Source organism: Trypanosoma conorhini (genome assembly GCF_003719485.1).
Source record: "Trypanosoma conorhini strain 025E chromosome Unknown Tco_14.4_contig_00080, whole genome shotgun sequence".
NCBI lineage: Eukaryota > Euglenozoa > Kinetoplastea > Trypanosomatida > Trypanosomatidae > Trypanosoma > Trypanosoma conorhini.
Genome location: NW_021704162.1, coordinates 29,334 through 45,644, shown reverse-complemented (window position 1 = coordinate 45,644; position 16,311 = coordinate 29,334). Strand labels below are relative to the sequence as shown.

General features: G+C 61.8%; 9 protein-coding genes across 9 annotated transcripts, besides 9 other annotated features; 1 reads left to right on the top strand and 8 right to left on the bottom strand.

The window, feature by feature from the left end:
• Positions 1 to 236: 236 nt before the first annotated feature.
• Positions 237 to 536, bottom strand: Tco025E_02148 (retrotransposon hot spot (RHS) protein; the record flags this gene model as incomplete). Its single annotated transcript, XM_029369083.1, has 1 exon — positions 237 to 536. The coding sequence occupies one exon, from the start codon at positions 534 to 536 to the stop codon at positions 237 to 239; it is 300 nt and encodes a 99-aa protein (XP_029230917.1).
• Positions 537 to 1,623: 1,087 nt separating this feature from the next.
• Tco025E_02147 (uncharacterized protein) lies at positions 1,624 to 2,385 on the top strand (the record flags this gene model as incomplete). The annotated part of the gene is made up of 1 exon (XM_029369082.1): positions 1,624 to 2,385. The coding sequence occupies one exon, from the start codon at positions 1,624 to 1,626 to the stop codon at positions 2,383 to 2,385; it is 762 nt and encodes a 253-aa protein (XP_029230916.1).
• A 537-nt stretch (positions 2,386 to 2,922) lies between these two features.
• Positions 2,923 to 2,947: a microsatellite.
• A 137-nt stretch (positions 2,948 to 3,084) lies between these two features.
• Positions 3,085 to 3,798, bottom strand: Tco025E_02146 (uncharacterized protein; the record flags this gene model as incomplete). Its single annotated transcript, XM_029369081.1, has 1 exon — positions 3,085 to 3,798. The coding sequence occupies one exon, from the start codon at positions 3,796 to 3,798 to the stop codon at positions 3,085 to 3,087; it is 714 nt and encodes a 237-aa protein (XP_029230915.1).
• A 361-nt stretch (positions 3,799 to 4,159) lies between these two features.
• On the bottom strand, positions 4,160 to 6,772 carry Tco025E_02145 (uncharacterized protein; the record flags this gene model as incomplete). Its single annotated transcript, XM_029369080.1, has 1 exon — positions 4,160 to 6,772. The coding sequence occupies one exon, from the start codon at positions 6,770 to 6,772 to the stop codon at positions 4,160 to 4,162; it is 2,613 nt and encodes an 870-aa protein (XP_029230914.1).
• Positions 6,773 to 6,783: 11 nt separating this feature from the next.
• Positions 6,784 to 6,827: a microsatellite.
• Positions 6,828 to 6,903: 76 nt separating this feature from the next.
• Positions 6,904 to 7,299, bottom strand: Tco025E_02144 (uncharacterized protein; the record flags this gene model as incomplete). Its single annotated transcript, XM_029369079.1, has 1 exon — positions 6,904 to 7,299. The coding sequence occupies one exon, from the start codon at positions 7,297 to 7,299 to the stop codon at positions 6,904 to 6,906; it is 396 nt and encodes a 131-aa protein (XP_029230913.1).
• A 29-nt stretch (positions 7,300 to 7,328) lies between these two features.
• Positions 7,329 to 7,363: a microsatellite.
• Positions 7,364 to 7,928: 565 nt separating this feature from the next.
• Positions 7,929 to 8,681, bottom strand: Tco025E_02143 (short chain dehydrogenase; the record flags this gene model as incomplete). The annotated part of the gene is made up of 1 exon (XM_029369078.1): positions 7,929 to 8,681. One exon carries the CDS (start codon positions 8,679 to 8,681, stop codon positions 7,929 to 7,931), a length of 753 nt encoding a protein of 250 aa, XP_029230912.1.
• Positions 8,682 to 10,001: 1,320 nt separating this feature from the next.
• Positions 10,002 to 10,685, bottom strand: Tco025E_02142 (uncharacterized protein; the record flags this gene model as incomplete). The annotated part of the gene is made up of 1 exon (XM_029369077.1): positions 10,002 to 10,685. The coding sequence occupies one exon, from the start codon at positions 10,683 to 10,685 to the stop codon at positions 10,002 to 10,004; it is 684 nt and encodes a 227-aa protein (XP_029230911.1).
• A 344-nt stretch (positions 10,686 to 11,029) lies between these two features.
• On the bottom strand, positions 11,030 to 13,183 carry Tco025E_02141 (putative pre-mRNA-splicing factor ATP-dependent RNA helicase DEAH3; the record flags this gene model as incomplete). The annotated part of the gene is made up of 1 exon (XM_029369076.1): positions 11,030 to 13,183. One exon carries the CDS (start codon positions 13,181 to 13,183, stop codon positions 11,030 to 11,032), a length of 2,154 nt encoding a protein of 717 aa, XP_029230910.1.
• Positions 13,184 to 13,186: 3 nt separating this feature from the next.
• Positions 13,187 to 13,262: a sequence feature (G-rich).
• An 81-nt stretch (positions 13,263 to 13,343) lies between these two features.
• Positions 13,344 to 13,374: a microsatellite.
• Positions 13,375 to 13,506: 132 nt separating this feature from the next.
• Positions 13,507 to 13,556: a microsatellite.
• Positions 13,557 to 13,621: 65 nt separating this feature from the next.
• Positions 13,622 to 13,684: a microsatellite.
• An 80-nt stretch (positions 13,685 to 13,764) lies between these two features.
• Positions 13,765 to 13,794: a microsatellite.
• Positions 13,795 to 13,887: 93 nt separating this feature from the next.
• Positions 13,888 to 15,750, bottom strand: Tco025E_02140 (putative choline ethanolamine kinase; the record flags this gene model as incomplete). The annotated part of the gene is made up of 1 exon (XM_029369075.1): positions 13,888 to 15,750. The coding sequence occupies one exon, from the start codon at positions 15,748 to 15,750 to the stop codon at positions 13,888 to 13,890; it is 1,863 nt and encodes a 620-aa protein (XP_029230909.1).
• A 344-nt stretch (positions 15,751 to 16,094) lies between these two features.
• Positions 16,095 to 16,218: a microsatellite.
• Between the last annotated feature and the right edge of the window lie 93 nt (positions 16,219 to 16,311).

Below are 16,311 nucleotides of genomic sequence, written 5' to 3'. Positions count from 1 at the left end.
AGCGCCGCAGACAACCACGTGGAGTTTCTTGTCGGCGTCATTGTGGTGCAGCGGACTGTGGAGGAGGTAAAAGCCGTCGGCCGCCGACTTCCCGATCCCGGGCGTCCCGAGCAGGAGACGCGGCGCAGGCAAAACACGGCCACGGCCACCAGGAGTGGCAAAATAATATGGTTCCATTGCCTTGGACGAACTGCCCCGCACGCCCCACCTCGAATGTAACGTGGCAGTCACTAACATCATCCTGTTTTTCTTTCTTTTTTCCTCAGCGAGTACGGCCACTGCTTTTCCGAGCCGAGCACCAACAGCCTGGGGCGGAATGGAGAAATCTCCTCTGCATTGCCACTCAATTCGAGAGTTCGGTGAACCACCCGGTACCTCCATGGCTGCGGTGGCGTGCCTTTCTGCACTGCCGTTGCCGACTGTATCCCATCACAAGCTTCGTTGACAAGGGACCAGCTTGCGTTGTGGACAGCCCTATAGACGGCATCCAAAATCCGCGCTACAAGCATCTCTGCTGGTTTCTGCGCAGCCTCCATTTTTGTTCGAGGCGCCGCTGTGCGGCCGCGTGGGGTGTGCGGAATGCCGCAGTTGCAGCTGCCCGTTGAGACCGGCGGTGCCCGCACGCTGGCGGGGTGGGTGGGATGCTGCACCGCACGGGGGCTCAAAATTAGACCCGCAGGAAGATCTACACACACTGCGGCGACTAAAAGGAACCAACACACAGGCTCCGGCAGAGATCGCCGGAGCGCAGGAGGGCAATCCACCACAGTCGTGGGAGTACAAGATGCATGGCACTCCCCCGAAAAAGGGCGGCAATGCAGAGGGGGCTTCCCCCGCCCCGTCCAAGGCTAATGGTACTCACATCCGAGAAACAATGACCTTACTCGCTGAGGACTTTGGGGAGCTGTGAAGGGACTCACTCCCGACTTCTTTGCTACCTATGAGGTGGGGCGGGTGCGGCGGATTTGCCAAAGGAGATCTATGCGAATTATTTAGTAGTCCAAACTTCAGTGACCATCTCTCCCCTGTGCCGCGTCTTCTTCTTGAAAGATGAGCACGGCAATTTGGAGTGGGGAACATTTTTTTAGAACAAGAAAGCACCTGGCAAATCCGCCACACCCGCCCCACCTCATATGTAACAAAGAAGTCGGGAGTGAATCCCTTCACAGCTCCCCAAAGTCCTCAGCGAGTAAGGCCATTGTTTCTCGGATGTGAGTACCATTAGCCTTGGACGGGGCGGGGGAAGCCCCCTCTGCATTGCCGCCCTTTTTCGGGGGAGTGCCATGCATCTTGTACTCCCACGACTGTGGTGGATTGCCCTCCTGCGCCGCCATTGCCGACAGGTATATACTTCGCACTGTAGAAAGTCTCGTAAAACCTCTCCGGCCTCGGCGGTTTACCCGCCACAGAAGATGTATTAATGTTCTTCTTTCTTTCTTTTTTTGATATTGCCGCTTTCCCTACGCCCCCGCAAGTCGCTGTGCAAGTTTCGCGCAAGCACCACCGGGAAAGCCTCCCTCACGATCCTCTTCACTGCGTCCTTCCTTGCTGCGGCATGTCCGTACGTGAAGCAACATTCGAATAGGCGGCACGTTTAGCCTTTTTCCACGGCTGCTGCGTCCGATGCCACAAGGCACGGGCAGTGCAGTGAGGGAGGGGGAGGCATTTCAGGGCCGTATTTATTTGCCCCACGGAGGAGGAAGGTGTCGTGGTCGCCACAGGCCCATAGCTCTCTCTCTCGCTCTCTCCCACTCTCCCATCGCGGAAACACACGCACACGCAAGTCCCGGGCGGGAGCGCCACTGGGACGGACGAAGGCTCCACGCCAAATGGCACCCGCGTCCAGGCACGGACTGCGGCGAGACACCGAGAGACGTCCCCCAGGGGCAGGCACGGCCCCAGGCGTCCCCCGCCTGCCCATTCCTGTCGCTTCAGCCCCCACAAGGTGAAAAGCGGGGCGCCATTCGTGCCGCGGCAAGTGCACTTACCCCACACGCCCCACTGCAAGCCACGCCAAAGAGCGCCGCAGAGAGGAAGACCGGGAAAGCGACAACCGTTGCAACGTGTGTTCCCCAGCTCCCACTCCGGCGTTGTTCCTGTGCGGGGCAGAAGCCGCAGAAAAGCGCCGCTGCCTTTCACGCGGCGCACGGGGGCCCTGCGGCAGAGGCGCCGTTCGGCCTCCGACAGCGCGGGCCTCGGGCCGCACGCAACACGCACTGCGTGCGTCAAGCTTGGCTTCTTTTTCTTCCCCCACCCCCACCCCCTAGAAACTCCGCGCGATTGCTGCAGAGCGAGGCAGAAAAGCAGACGGTCATGAAGGACAACGTACGCAAGCAAAACGGTGTCCTGCAGCTCTCCTCGCAGGGGCTCAATAAAAAAAAGTAATAATAATAGTAATAAAAGAAGATAACGTTACCAGGCGTAGGGCTCTGTGGACGCCCTCGCCGTGCGCACCGTGTCGCACATGAACGAGAGCGGGTGGAGTCCCAAGAAGTACGTCACCCAAAGGAATGAGAACAACAAACGAACAAGGAACTAAGAGGGAGAAGCAAAAGAACTCCAGCCGTGAGGCGCGTGCCTCTTACATGAGAGCAATTCGATGGAAGTTACGCGAGCCCCGCGGGAAAACAAGGCAGACGCCTGTCACTGCACAGACTCGGGACACGCAGCACAAATAAATGCTTGCAGACACGCATGTGCGCATCTGCCAACGTATAGGAAGAAAACAGGAATGGTGATCGTACCGTATAGGAGCGTGGAAAAAACAAGCAGATAAAAAAAGCTCTGATGGGAAGGGAGGGCAAAGCGTTGAATATAAATCTCTTCACAGCGCAGCGAGGAAAAGAAAAAGGGAAAAGGATTAAATGTATATCAACTCCCTCAACGTAGTGGTGACGAAACTCATGAGGTTTGGGGCGGGAAATATATATATATATATATATATATACTCGAGGAAGTCTTTTGGTGGCAGACAACGGGGCACGACTTCCTCGGTTTTGCATGCCCCAAGAGGCCCACGAGTACCGGCACCTAAACATCCTCCTCTGGGGAGGGCGTTGGTGCGTTGGCGTCGCCTCTCGGCGATCAGAGGCTCACCACATGCATGGAACTCCCTGCGGCTGAGGTGCGTGACTCGGAGGCGACCGTCATGACGCCTGGAAGGTCCACATCTTCGGCCTCCTGCGGTTCCTTTTCCCGAGGCAAATAGGCAGCCCTGCCAAAGACGAGATGCGACGACAGTTTGCGCAGAAGCGTGAGGCTCTCCTTGAGTCTATTTTTCCCCCTATGAATGGAGGCCGCCTTTCTGAGGTGGAGCGACGCCGCCAGCGCCGGGTCCTCCGCGGCGTCCTTCGCGAAGGTCTCACCGGGGCGCACGCGGTAGTGGGTGGAGGAGGAGCGCATAGCCGCCGCCTCCTCCTCCTGCCCCCGCGCCCCCTCCGCAACGCCCTGCTGCTGCTGCTGCTGCTGCTGCGGGTGCTGGCTGTGACGGCCGCCGGGCTGGGCAGCCCCGGCCTTGTTCGTCCCGCCCATCTTTTCCTTCGTCCCCGTCAGCAGCCTCAGCTGGCTCCTCGGCAGGACGACGTAGGCGTCGACCACGTCGGGGTACTCCGGCGTGTAGTGCGGGAGAGCGTTCGGCAGCAGCAGGCTTGGCCGCGCGAAAAACGTGGGCCGGGCGTCGGACGCTGCGCCCTCCCTGCGCCGCACCGCGCGCAACTGCCGAACGGCAGCGTATATTGCCACCGCCACCCCAATGAGGGCGGCCCCGGCCAACACGGCGCTGATACTCGTCGCAAGCATGCGAGCACAGCGTCGTTGCTCTAGTCCCCCTTTTTTTCGCTGGTGTTATTCCTTTTTGTCCACTATGCGTGAGCAAAAAGGAAAAAAAAAACACACTAACACAAACGCAAAACACGGCGGGTGCTGCTGCCGCTGCAGCTCGTGTTGGTGAGGCCTGCGGCAAGCATCGCCCTCCGACCCAAAGAAAGAATATTATAAATATATATACTGTTTTTACAGCGAGACTCTATCACTTCTCGTTTCTTCTTCCACGCACGCACCCACTAGAAATGTCCCCCCCCGTCGTACTTTTCCCCTTCAAGCCCACGCACGGGGATGGGCAGAGGGGGGAAGCACGCCAGCGGGCACGAGGCTGCGGCAGCTATCGCGACCTCAAACTCTGCTGCGACCGCCTTACTTGCGCCTTTAGCCGCCGCACCACGGACTCGCGGCTAGCCTTGAGCGCCCGCAGCTCACTCAGTCGCCCGGCAACCTCCTTGCGGCGCTGGCTGAGGTCCCGCTTGCGCCCCTGCAGGTTTCGCAGCGCCTCGGTCACGCAATGCAGCTCGCGTTCCACGTTGCGACGGCTCTCCGCCACCCCCTCGCGCAGCTGCAGCAGCCCCGGCGAAGAGCCCGAGGCCGAGGCGGGGCCCGAGGAGCCACGCCGCCGCCCCCCGTCCGCCCGCATGGCGTGAAGCATCTTTCGCAGTGTTTTTGTCTCGTGCTCAAGGAAGACGATGCGGCCGTCGAGGCGGTTTCCCCGCTCCCGCAACCGCTCCCGCTCCGAGGAGGCTTGAAGAATGCAGCGAGCATGAATTGTCTCCGGTGAAGAGTTGGCGGTGGCCTCGCGCGGCTCCTCCTCGTTCTCCCCACGCGCCGCGAGGAGCCTTCGGTTCAGCGCCTCCGTGAGGTTCTCGTACCGGCACTTCAGCTGACGCACTTGTTCCTGGCGCCGCCGAAGTTCGGCCTGCTTCTCCGCCTGCGCCTTTTGCTCGAGGTGCAGCTCCACCATGATGTTATTGATGTCCGCAAGCACGCCCTCCTCCAGCACCAGCGCCTGTCCGCGGAGGACGTCCTCGAGACCCGCAGACCCGCGCATCAGTTCCACGTGCGATTCCGCGACACGTCGCACGGATCGCAGCTCCAGCGTCGCCCGCGAGTGGTGCAGCAGGGCCGTTTCCTTCTGCTTCGCCAGCTGCGCGGCATCCAACCCCGCCCCGTGGAGCTCCACCCGTCGCTGCTGCACCGCCTCTGCGAGCGAGGCAAGCTTCGCCTTTGTGTCGTCGGCGAGCCTGGCATGGGCGTTTAGGGCGCACTGCAGCGGCGTGATGTCGCGCCGCAGCGCAAGCCCGCGCTGTGTCACGCGACGAAGCTCCCCCCGCAACTCCTGCACAACGCCACCCAAGACGGTTTGTTCGTGCTGTCGCCGCTCCCGCAGCAGCTCGCGTGTTTGCCCCAGACTCAGCTGCGTTGACGACAGGCGCGCCTCCAGCTCGTCAAGGTGGGCCTGACACGCCTCACGGGACTGCCGCTGTGCCGCCCAGTCAGCGTCCGCGGCGGCCAGTGCCGCCTGCGCCTTGATGACGCTGTGGCTTACCTCCTCGGCGACGCGGCCCTCCTGCTGGAGGTCGGAGAGACACGCCACCGTCGCCGCCTGGATTCGCTCGAGTTGGTTCTCGAGTTGCCGGAGGCCGCGCTGCAGGGAGGCGCGGGTGTCCTCCAGGGAGCGCGGCGACTGCGCCCCGCCGCCCTCGCGCGCCGCCGCCGCCGCGAGGCCCTCCAGCTCCCGCACGCGCAGCAGCAGCTCCTGCAGTCGCCCGTGGCGCGCGTCCCGAAGCGCAAGAGCGTTGCGGCACGAAAGCGACGCATGCCGCTTCACGTCGCGCTGAGCCGCAACTTGTCGCTGCATCGCCGCTACCGCGTTCTCTTGATCTTGTGTCGCGCTCGTGGAGGCGTGAAGGCGCGCGAGGAGGGCGTGCTGTTTTCTGCGATAGATCTCAAGGCTGCCGGAGAGTGCCTGCCGCCGCGCCAGCTGCTCCTGATGCCGCTTCTGCAGCTGCTGGAGAAGCGCACGCTGCGCCTCCACGGCTCGTGCCCCGCTGGCGTACGCCTCTGCGTTTGCCGCCGTTTGCGTCTCACACGCCGCAATCGCCTCTTGCACATGCGACACCGCCAGCCACGACTCTCTTCTGTCGCGCTTCGCCAGAAGAAGCGCCGGTCGCAGGGCCTCCAGCCTCCGCTGCGCCCGCGCAAACTCCGCCGTCTCACGCTGCAGCGCGCTCTGTGACACGCGAAGAGAGTTGTGGGCGCCCGCCAGCGCCGCCCGCACCTGCTCCAGGCGATGGCGCTGCCGCTCCACGTCCCGCTGCGCCTCGTGCGCGCTCCCGTGCGAGTCGACGGCGACGGCGGAGAGCTCCAGCGCCGCCTGCTCCAGCGCCGCTGACACGTCCTGCGCCTTCGCAAGGGCCTCCGCCTTGGATCGCACCGCGCAGGAGAGGCTCTGCAGCAACTCACGCGCCTCCCTTTGGCGGCTCTGTAACGCGTGGAGCTCTGCACGGCCGTGGGAGCCCTCTCGCCGCAGCACCTGCAGCGCGTCGTCGTCCCTCTGCAGCCGCTGCTGCACCTCCGTGCCGGCCCTCGTGCTCGAGCGGAGGTGCTGCTGCACCTGCGTCAAATTCCGCCGCAGCAGAGCAACCGCCTCCCGCTCCGCCTCAACCTCCGCGGCTTTGCTCTGCAGGTCATCAGTGACGCGGTCGATGCGCTGCTGGAGCCCTCGATTTTTTTCATTCAACACCCACGCCGGCCACGACATGAGCGACGGAAGCGATAAGTCCCTGCAGCTGCGCAGCAGCGGGAGACGGCGGCGCCGTTGGTGCGCGGCCAGCCAAAAGCAGAATGGGAATAAAACAAGCGAAGCGTGCAATGCAGAGGGGGAGGCGGGAAGAGGCAAAAGTAAAGTTAAAATGCAAATAACTCCAGTTTGCATGTGGCCCATAGTTGCGGCCAAACAAAAAGACAACAACACCAACAGCAGCAGCAGACAGAACAACGCAGTTGTCTGCAGACAGGCGATCGAGCGTGTGCGTGTGCGCAGGCGGAGGCGTGGCGATGGAGCCTGCGAGAGACTCACCCCAACAGCAGCTTCTTTGGCCGGGCGGCATCCCGCGCCTGCCAACGCGCGTACGCCGCGCGGTCGTTGGGGTGGTCCGTGTCGTCCGGCAGCTCCCCTTCCGCGGCCGCGGCGTCGGCGACGGCGTCGGCCGGCTCCGCTGGGCTGCTGCGTGGCCGCTTCAGCGGCGCCGACCGCGCGGCGGCGAGGCTCACGGGCGCGCCCTTCTGCGCCACGTACGCGATGGAGACGTCGTCCTCGTCGTCGTCGCCGCACGACGGCGGGGGCGGGGGCGGCCCTTGCGCCGTTGCGGGTGCCGCGGCGACGGCGGCGGCGTTGCGAAGCTCCTCCTCCTCCTCCTCGTCGTCCGGGCGCACGCTCGAGTGCACGACGACCGTCTTTTCACGCGTCATGCCGCACCGCCGCGCTCCGGCGAGCCAAAACGCAGCAGGCACACACACACACACACACGCACACCCTCCCTCTCTTCCTCGCTAGCACAGACGCGGCGAAGTGCGGGGACTACGGGGGAAGAAGGCAGAAATGCGCGGAAAGCAAAGGACGAAAAAAAAAAAAGATGTGGGCGGTTCAGCAGCAGAGGGGCAGACCGCTACGCACACGCACGCACACATCCACCTACCGTCGCCACTACGTGAAACAAACTGCCCCACGGAGGCAGTGCAGTGTCGTCCACTCGATTGCTGCTGCTAATGTCTAAAATAATCTTGCGAAGAAAACATATCTTTCCCCCCCTCCCTCCCTCTTTTTTTTTCGTTCTTTGCCGCGTTATAAATCAATGCTTCACGCCGGTGCATATACACATGCATGTGTATACATATGTTTATGTAGCTTCTGCCGCGACGAAAGCCACGCCGTGGGAGGGACGGCAGAAGAAGGCCAGCAGCTGTCAAGTGTTCCGCTACGACGCAGGAAAACTGCGAAGGGCCGCGAGGAAACAGGGGGAGAAAAAGAAGACGATAATCATAAAAGCTCCGCTACAAAAACAAAAACAAAAATCAGAATGCTATACGTTTATCCCCCCTCACCACGGCAGGCGTTCCTGCTTGTGAAAGAAACCGCCAGTGGGCCCATCCTCCGGCAGGGTTGCGAGGTAAACGAGGGTCTCGGCTCCCTCCTCCGGCCCCATCGACGCCTCTTGGGAGTTTCGCGACATATCCGTGCGCACGTATCCCGGGTACGCCGCATTCACCTTCGCCGCCTTGGCGCTGCCCTCCTCCTGCGTCTGCAGCCAGTAGGCGAGGTTGTGCGTGTACGTGTTGAGGGCGGCCTTGGTGCACTTGTAGCTCGTGAAGAGCGGGCTGCAGTACTTGCTGTGCGGGTGCTCCACCGTCCCGTGGGAGGCGAGGACGGAGCTGACGTTCACGACGCGGGGGGCGTCGGAGGTGCGCAGCATCAGCGGCAGGAAGGCGTTGGTCACCGCCACGGCGGCGAAGAAGTTCACCTCGAACTCCTCCCGCATCCGCTGCAGATTCAGCGGGGTGACGTGGTTGTCGTAGTCCATGACCGCGGCGTTGTTGATGAGGGCGTCCAGCCGTTTGTACGTCGCCTCCACCTCGCGGGCCGCCGCGGCGACGGAGGCCTCGTCGGTGATGACGACGTGCAGCAGGTGCACGTCGAGGCCCTCGGCCTGCAGCGTCGCCGTCGCCGCCTCGCCGCGCTGCGCGTCACGGGCGGCGAGCAGCACGCAGTAGCCGAGCTGCGCCAGGCGCCGCACCGCCGCGTACCCGATTCCGCGGTTCCCGCCCGTCACCAGCGCCACTCGCTTGGGCGGCATGCGGGCGCAGTGGCTTGGGTGCTTGTCGAGGGATGACTGCCTGCCGCACACACCGGCGCCAAGCCCGTGCGCGTGCGCAGGTTGGAGGGGGAAAAAACGAAGATGAATAAAAACGAAGGGAAGCGGGGAGCGCGGGGAGAGATGGGCGCGGCGCAGAAAGACAAAGACAAAACAAAAAAAGACTGCGTGGGAGGAGTTCACGCCACGCTGCCATCGGCGATGGCGCACACACTGTGATGAAACCCCCTCCCCTCCCCCCGCCCACCCGGCAAAACACGACCCCCAGTTTTATGTGCAGGGCACTTGCATGTAACTGCGCCGGCGAATACGCATTTACGTAGAGGTGTGCCGCCGGACCTCCTCCCCCTCTGTGTGCAGTCCGTCTTCTCTGGTGATCACCGCCACACGACGTTGTGCACGGCGAGTATGACGCGCTGCAGCTCGTAAAGGCGGCCCTCCTCCCGCCGCACGGACTCGCGGCGGCTCCAATACGCCCGCAGCAGCTCTTCGTAAGCGTGCGACTCCCCCGCCGCCATGACGCAGCGCAGCGCAGCTGCGGCAACCACAGCCACCACCTGGCACCCTGAAGCAGACAACAGGCAGGGAGAGAAAAGCCAAGGGAGGAACGGAAACGGAAACGGAAAAAGAAAAAAAACTTGCGCTGGCAGAAGCAAACGGGGTCGGACAAAACACACAGCAACAGGATACAAAATATACAGTGCGGCAACGTGGCAGGGAGGGACGTCACACGGTCGCTCCGCTTCTCGCACGGCGCTGGGGCCGGCAGCTTGTCTCCCTGCAGCCTCTCCCTCTCCGCGGCCGCAGCGGCGCTGCCTGAGCTGAAGCCCCTCCCAATTGGCCACACGACCGCTCACGCCGCGCGCCTTCGCCTTCCCCCGCCACTGACGCGGGGCAACGCAAAAACTGCACGGCGCGGTGTTTGCCTCCCCCACCCGTCGTCTAGGGCCGCCGGCGCATGGCGGTGGTTATCGCTCTCTGCCCACCGCAGCGCAAGAACGGAGGAAGCCAAGATTTGCCTCTTCCTTAAAGAGAAAAAAACAAAACAAAAGGGAAAGACAGCAGTAACGTCGGGAAAGTGCGAACGGCGTAAGCGCAGATAAGGCGAGGATGCAGCTCTTCGTCAACAGTGGCGCACGCCCCGCGGTGAAACTCGCAGAAAAAAACACATCGCCGTGAAAGTGCAGCGCCCAAGGCGCACATAATTAAGTGATATTTCAATCCCTTGGGCACTGCACTCTGCAACTGAATTATTGAAGCAGACACGGCCAGGTGGATATGTGCCTAACGGCGCCTTCCCCCTCAAAGGTCGTCGCGCCTGTCTAGCAGCTCATACATTGGGTTGGTGTTCTCAATGCCGACATTCGTCATCCACCCCTGCAGATCCACGACCTTCGCTTCCTCGGCGAGGGTCATCAGCTTGCCCACCGAGCTGCACGTGCTTTGGTGGTCTGCCGAGGCCAGACAGTAGTTTGCCAGCCGCTCCAACAGCAGTCGCCCGGCGTCGTAGTAGACGCCCTTGAAGGACGTCTTGAGGAGGGCCTCAGGCTTCTTGCGCAGCTTGCTTGCAGTGCGTTTCCCGTGCTGCATGAAGAAGCTCTCCGTGACGTAGGCGAGTGCGGCGCAGACGTCGGACTGTGGCGCCGCGGAGACGTCAAGCCCGCGCTTTCGAACGGCCCCCTCGCAGACCTCCTTAGCGAGGTCCCGCCACACCGCCCAGAACGGCGCGTCGGGCACGTCCCGCTTCCCCTGCTCGCTGAGGGGCTTCTTGTCGCGGTTTTGGTAGGCGTAGCGCGAGAAGTCGGACTTCTCCTGGCACCCCACGCAGGTGAGGCCGCGCTCCCCCAGGAACCTGCGGAGCTCCCGGATCTTCATCCGTTTGAAGTCCGCCTCCGTCAGCTCGGCCGCAGCGGCGGGGCCAACGGAAACCATCAGCAGCAGCAGCAGCAGCAGCAGCAGCGGGGCGCGATCACGCAGGTGTGACATTTGGGCTATGCTTGGCGCAGACTGCGTTCCCCGCGACCGGTGCGGAGGGCGAACCCCCGAACAGAACGAAAGAGGCAAAGCAGAAGAGAAACAAGAGAAAACGCAACCGAGTACCACACGCTATCACCCACCCCACCCCAGACGCGTGAGCATGTGGCTCGGCAGGTGCCGAGAACTTACTCCCCCTCCGCCAGCAGCGCTGCAGGATGTCTTCTTTTTTTCGTTTTTCTCTTCAATTAGTCATCTTCTTTTGCTTTTTTGCTTCGTGTCGGTTTTCAGTTATTTGTTACTCTGCCGCGTTACACGGGAGAGAGACGTGGTTGGCGCCCCCCCCCCTCCTCCTCCTAACACGACTCGGGGTCACTGTCGTCGCTGTCGGCCGCGCGGCGACGCTTCCTGCCGCCCGCGTCGGGGCTCCCAACCGTGGCCGCGTGACGGCGGCGGTGATGGCGCCGGTGCAGCTCGTCAAACACCTGCCTGCTCACCCCCGCGAACTCCTCCCGCGCAAAGTACGTCGGGCTCGCCTCCAGCAGCCACTCGTCGGCCACCGCCGTGACGGTGCGGATGTACGTGTTGCTGGTGAGCACAAGCTCGTTGAAGACGACGAGCTTTGGGCGGCGGTTGAGGAACGTGGTGGGGAAGAGCAGGCACTTGACGTCGTCCTTCAGCGTCATGAACTGGTTCTTCGTGGGCAGGGAGAGGGCGACCTTGGTGAAGTACCCGCGCAGAATGGCACGGCGAATCTCATTCGCAAACTCGTCCTTGGCCCCCTCCGCGTCCCCGTGGGCGCGCAGCTGGGCGGCGGAGTAGGTGCTGCAGACGCCGCAGCCCACGCGGTGCATGATGCGAAGCAGCTGGCGGTAGATGCTGACGGCCTGCTTCATCACGCGCGGGTTGAGGTAGTTCTCGGACGCCCACGCCACGCTCTGCCTATTGGCGTCGTGAAACGCATTGAAGACGTTCAGCAGGGCGACGTGGTCGCCGGTTGGGTGGTAAAACTGCTCGCGGCACCGGACCGCGCGCCCGCGTTGGTCGTTGGCGGGGGTAACAAACGGGCTCTGCACCGACAGCATCGCGCAGATGCGGGCCACGTCGTCTGAGCAGCCGTACTCGGGGCTGTGCAGCAGCATCGCGGCCATCTCCGGCTCCAGCGGAAACTCCGCCATGCGGCGGCCAAAGTCGGTCATGTCGCCGTCGTCGTCAATGGCGCCTAAGTAGTTGAGCAGCTCCAGGGCCCGCATCAACGTCTCGGGGGCTGGCGGCTCCACAAAGTCAAAGTTCACCAAATCCTCCACGCCCATCATCTTCATGTGCAGCACCACAGAGCCCAAGTTGCAGCGCAGGATTTCCGGGTACGTCTGCGGCTGCAGGAGCGTCTCAAACGCCTTGCAGGTGTAGAGGCGGAAACACTTGCCGGGTTTGGTGCGGCCGGCCCGACCGCAGCGCTGCCGGGCGCTCGCCTGACTGATGGGCGTCACCAGAAGCGACTCGACGCGCAGCTTTGGGTTGTACACCTTCTGCTTGGAGAAGCCGCTGTCGACGACGAACACGACCCCGTCGATGGTGAGCGAGGTCTCCGCCACGTTCGTCGCCACGACGATCTTCCGGGTGCCGGCGGGAGGCTTCTGGAAGACCCTCCGCTGCTGCTGCGGCGGGAGGGCGGAGTAGAGCGGGAGCACCGAGACGGGGCCTTTGTGGCAGTCCGCGCTGCTGTGCTCCGCCATGCGAATCCCCTTCTGCAGCCGCTCCACCGCCTGCTCAATCTCGTCCTCGCCGGTGAGGAAGACGAGGATGTCGCCCTCGCCCTCGTAGAGGTGGATCTGCGTCGCCGTGCGTATCGCCGCCTCCACGTAGTTCGACTCCGGCGCCCGCGAGAAGTACACCTCGACGCCAAACATCCGGCCGGCGATGTGCACCAGCGGGGCCTCCGGGAAGTACACCTGAAAGCGGCGCTCCTCCAGCGTGGCGGACATCACCACCACGCGCAGGTCGGGCCGGCGCGGCAGCAGCTCCTTCACGACGCCGATCAACACGTCCGTGTGGACCGTGCGCTCGTGGGCCTCGTCGAGGACGATGACGCTGTAGCGGTGCAGCAGCGGGTCGCTCATGGCCTCCCGCAGCAGCATGCCGTCCGTCAGGTACTTCAGCCGCGTCCGCTCGCTGCTCACGTCGTCGAAGCGGATGGAGTAGCCGACCTCCTCCCCAAGCACGACGTCGAGCTCCTCCGCCACGCGCTCGCTGACGCTGGTGGCCGCCACACGACGCGGCTGCGTGCACGCGATTGCGTGCTCGGGGTTCATCTCCAGGAGAAACTGCGGCACCTGCGTCGTCTTGCCGCTCCCGGTTTCGCCCACCAACAGGAGCGTCTGGTAGCGCGCCACCAGCCGCTGAATCTTCTCCTTCGCCGCGAACACCGGCAGCTTCTCCCGGCCCCGCAGCAGCGCGTGGTAGCGGGAGCTCAACGCCCGCCCCGTGTACGGGTTCCTGCCGCCCTCCATGAGACCCCCCGCTCCCCCCTACACACACACACACACCGCTTCCTAATCCCACCCACCCACCCACCCCCACCCCCAACCCCCGGTAGAAAAGCAAAGAAAGAATGGCAACAAAAAACAAAAAAATCTCCTCACAGCCACAATGCAGCAGCGCCCACCCACCCACACAAACAAACAAACAAACAAACAAGCAACAGCAACACTGCAGCAGGAGCCAACGGGCGCACAGAGAGAGATGATACACCTACCTACGTGTATACCTACACAGACATGCGTGTATACACAGGGTAAAAGAAGAATGCATAAAAGCCGATACTATCAAGGGCATATATGCTTGTATATATATATATATATACATATGCTTAAATATGCTTATGTGGATGCGTAGACTCCCGGACGGATCCACGCAACACCTACGGCAGCTACGACCACATGGGAAGTTATTATTAGTAGTAGTAGCAGTAGTAATAATAATAGCAGTAGTGGTAGTAGTAGTCATAATCAACAAAAAAAAAAAAACGTTCACAGGACAGTAATTTCTCCGCCTGTGGAGGAAAAGTAGAAAAGAAGCAGAGCCACGACACACAGAAAAAGTAACAAAAACAAAACAAAAATGCAAATAAATCCCATTGTCTCCGCATATCCACACTTAATCAGCAGCAATGCGATCACCTCCTCTAAACAACAACTTACATTACTCGGGCTGCTCAAATGAGTGCGTGGCTAATAAGCCAGTGGCGAAGCGCGATGTACTCCTTCAGCCGGCACTCCCCATAGCGCACGTAGTCCAGCCCACTTCCTCCAAGCGCAAACGCCTCCGCGTCCGCCGCGCAGTCGGCGCACTCGTCCGGCGCGCACCCCATCACCAACGCCCACAGCGTCCAATGGAGGTGGGAGGCCAGCATGCCGAGCAGCAGCTCAGCCAGCTGCGCCTCGGCTACCGGCACTTCGCTCGCCGGTGCCCCGCTCTGCGTTGCGAAGTACCTACGCACCGCCTGCAAGGCGGCGGCGCCAACGTCCCTCGTTTCCGCCCCGTCGTCGTCGTCGTCGTCGCACCCCCTTCGCCACGCGTCAAGGATCAGCTCCGGCAGTCGCGGGTACTCCTCGCCAAGGCCGCGCCATGCCTCCGCCTTCGCGGCGGGTGGGAAAACGCAGAGAAACTTGATGAACCCGCGCCCACCCGCCTCCGTGCCCCGCGTGTAGTCGTAGTCCAGCTCGCAGAGCGTGTTGCCAAGGTCAAAGCAGCGGTAGTTCGCGTCCGTGTACTCAAAGTCAATGAACAGGTGCCCGCGACGCTCCACAAGATTTCGTCCCCCGCCCTCCGCCGGCCGCTCCCCATCGCCGCTGCTCCCCCGAGGGCCACCGTCGCGAAACGCCGCCGGCACCTTCCGCCTCGCCAGGAGGATGTTGCCAGGATTCAGGTCGTTGTGCGAGAACACGACAGGGATGTCGCGTCGCAGCATCTCGCCGCGCACAAACATGATCTCCCCCGCAAGCCAGTCCACCAGCTCCCGCCGGTGCGTTTCCAAGACGTGCGACGACATCAGTCGAAGCAGACGAAAACTAGCACGCTCAAACGACGTCGGGCACACGCTCTCCAGGGCTTTCTCACGCCCCAGGGTGCTGTAGTAGCCTGCACTTCCCTCCAGCAAGGAGGCCAACTCATCTACGCTTGTCTTCCGAGACACAAATCTCCCGAAAGGCTTGACGCCATTGATGTTCTCCGGCAGAAAAGGGGCAGCGTCCAACTGGTGCATGTAGCAGAGCCCTTCATATATGTCGGCTAGCAGCGGTGGCGACGCCAGCAGCATCTCCGTCGTGCATGTGCACACGGAGTCCATAAACTCCTCCACACGCCCCCAGTGAAAACTGTGCAGCACAGCAGGACTCATCTTGGCTTTGCTCATCAGCTGCATTGCCTTGATGTCCCGCGCCCGGTCAATCACCTCACCGCCCCTGTCACCGTACACGCGCAGCAGGACGGCCTTGCCTGGGTACGAGGCGTGCCCAAGGCGGTACACGTGGTTACTGTTCCCGCCAGAGAGCCGCGTCACATCCAGCTCGTCCACCAGCCACTTTGACGCCCCCGCTGGGCCGCTTGAGGGGTCGTGCGTCTCCTCAAGACACTTACACCCCACATGCGGGTTGGACGACCTCCCCATCGCCCGGTAGTAGCTCGAGGGGTCAAAAAGGTGACGCAGCGGACACCAGTCCTCGTGGCCACGCATGTTGTGGAACCGCCTCGTATCATCGCCAACCGAGGCGTAGCACGCCTCCACGGGGCGCCGGTGCATCTTCGCAGACTTCGTCTCCGCCACGCAGTACAAGGAGTGGCAGAGGCGGTAGACCAGACTGTCCAGCTCCAGCTGCTCACCCGTCCGGTTTGCCAGAGACATAATGCTGTCAAGCGACTCCGCCGACACCCATGACAGCGTGGGTGACGTCTGCACAACTCCCGCCCCAGAAAAAAGCAGCGGCGAGCCTGGCGGTGACTCTAAGGAGCGCCGCAAGACCGTACTGAGCGGCGCATCGCCCAACGGGCACGCCTGTTCGATCGCAGTGGGTGTCATTTCTTCCGCAGTAGGAGGGCAAAAACAAAAAGAAAAGAAAACAAGCTTATATACGCCCAACCCTTGCGAGAAAAAGGAACGAGGGAAGGGGGTAAGAGGCAATGAATGCCTCTTCTTCTTACTGCTACTGTTCTCACTCTGTGTGTGTATTGCGTTGCTGTGGATGGCCGTTAGTTGTTGACGGCGCAAGAAGAGCAGACAGAAGAAGAGCCATTGGGAGAGGGGGGCGTCACATGCACTACAGCGGGAAGAAACAGCGCCGAAAAGTGGCGAGCTCGCAGAAGCCGGGCGAGACGTGTGTGCGGGTTTGTGTGCGCCGCGTGACTTTGCTTCGTTGGCGTTGCATATAATGCATAATACAATGTATACATGCACATGTATAATACGTATATAAATACATACGTATCATTATATATATATATACACACACACACATGTGCACACACATTATATATATACATTATACATTTCCACCTCACGTTGTGTGCCCAACAGCGACGCTGCCGCGCCTCCCCCGTTGTTTGTTTTTTTCTCTTTTCGTTTCGTCGGGGGGAGCACACG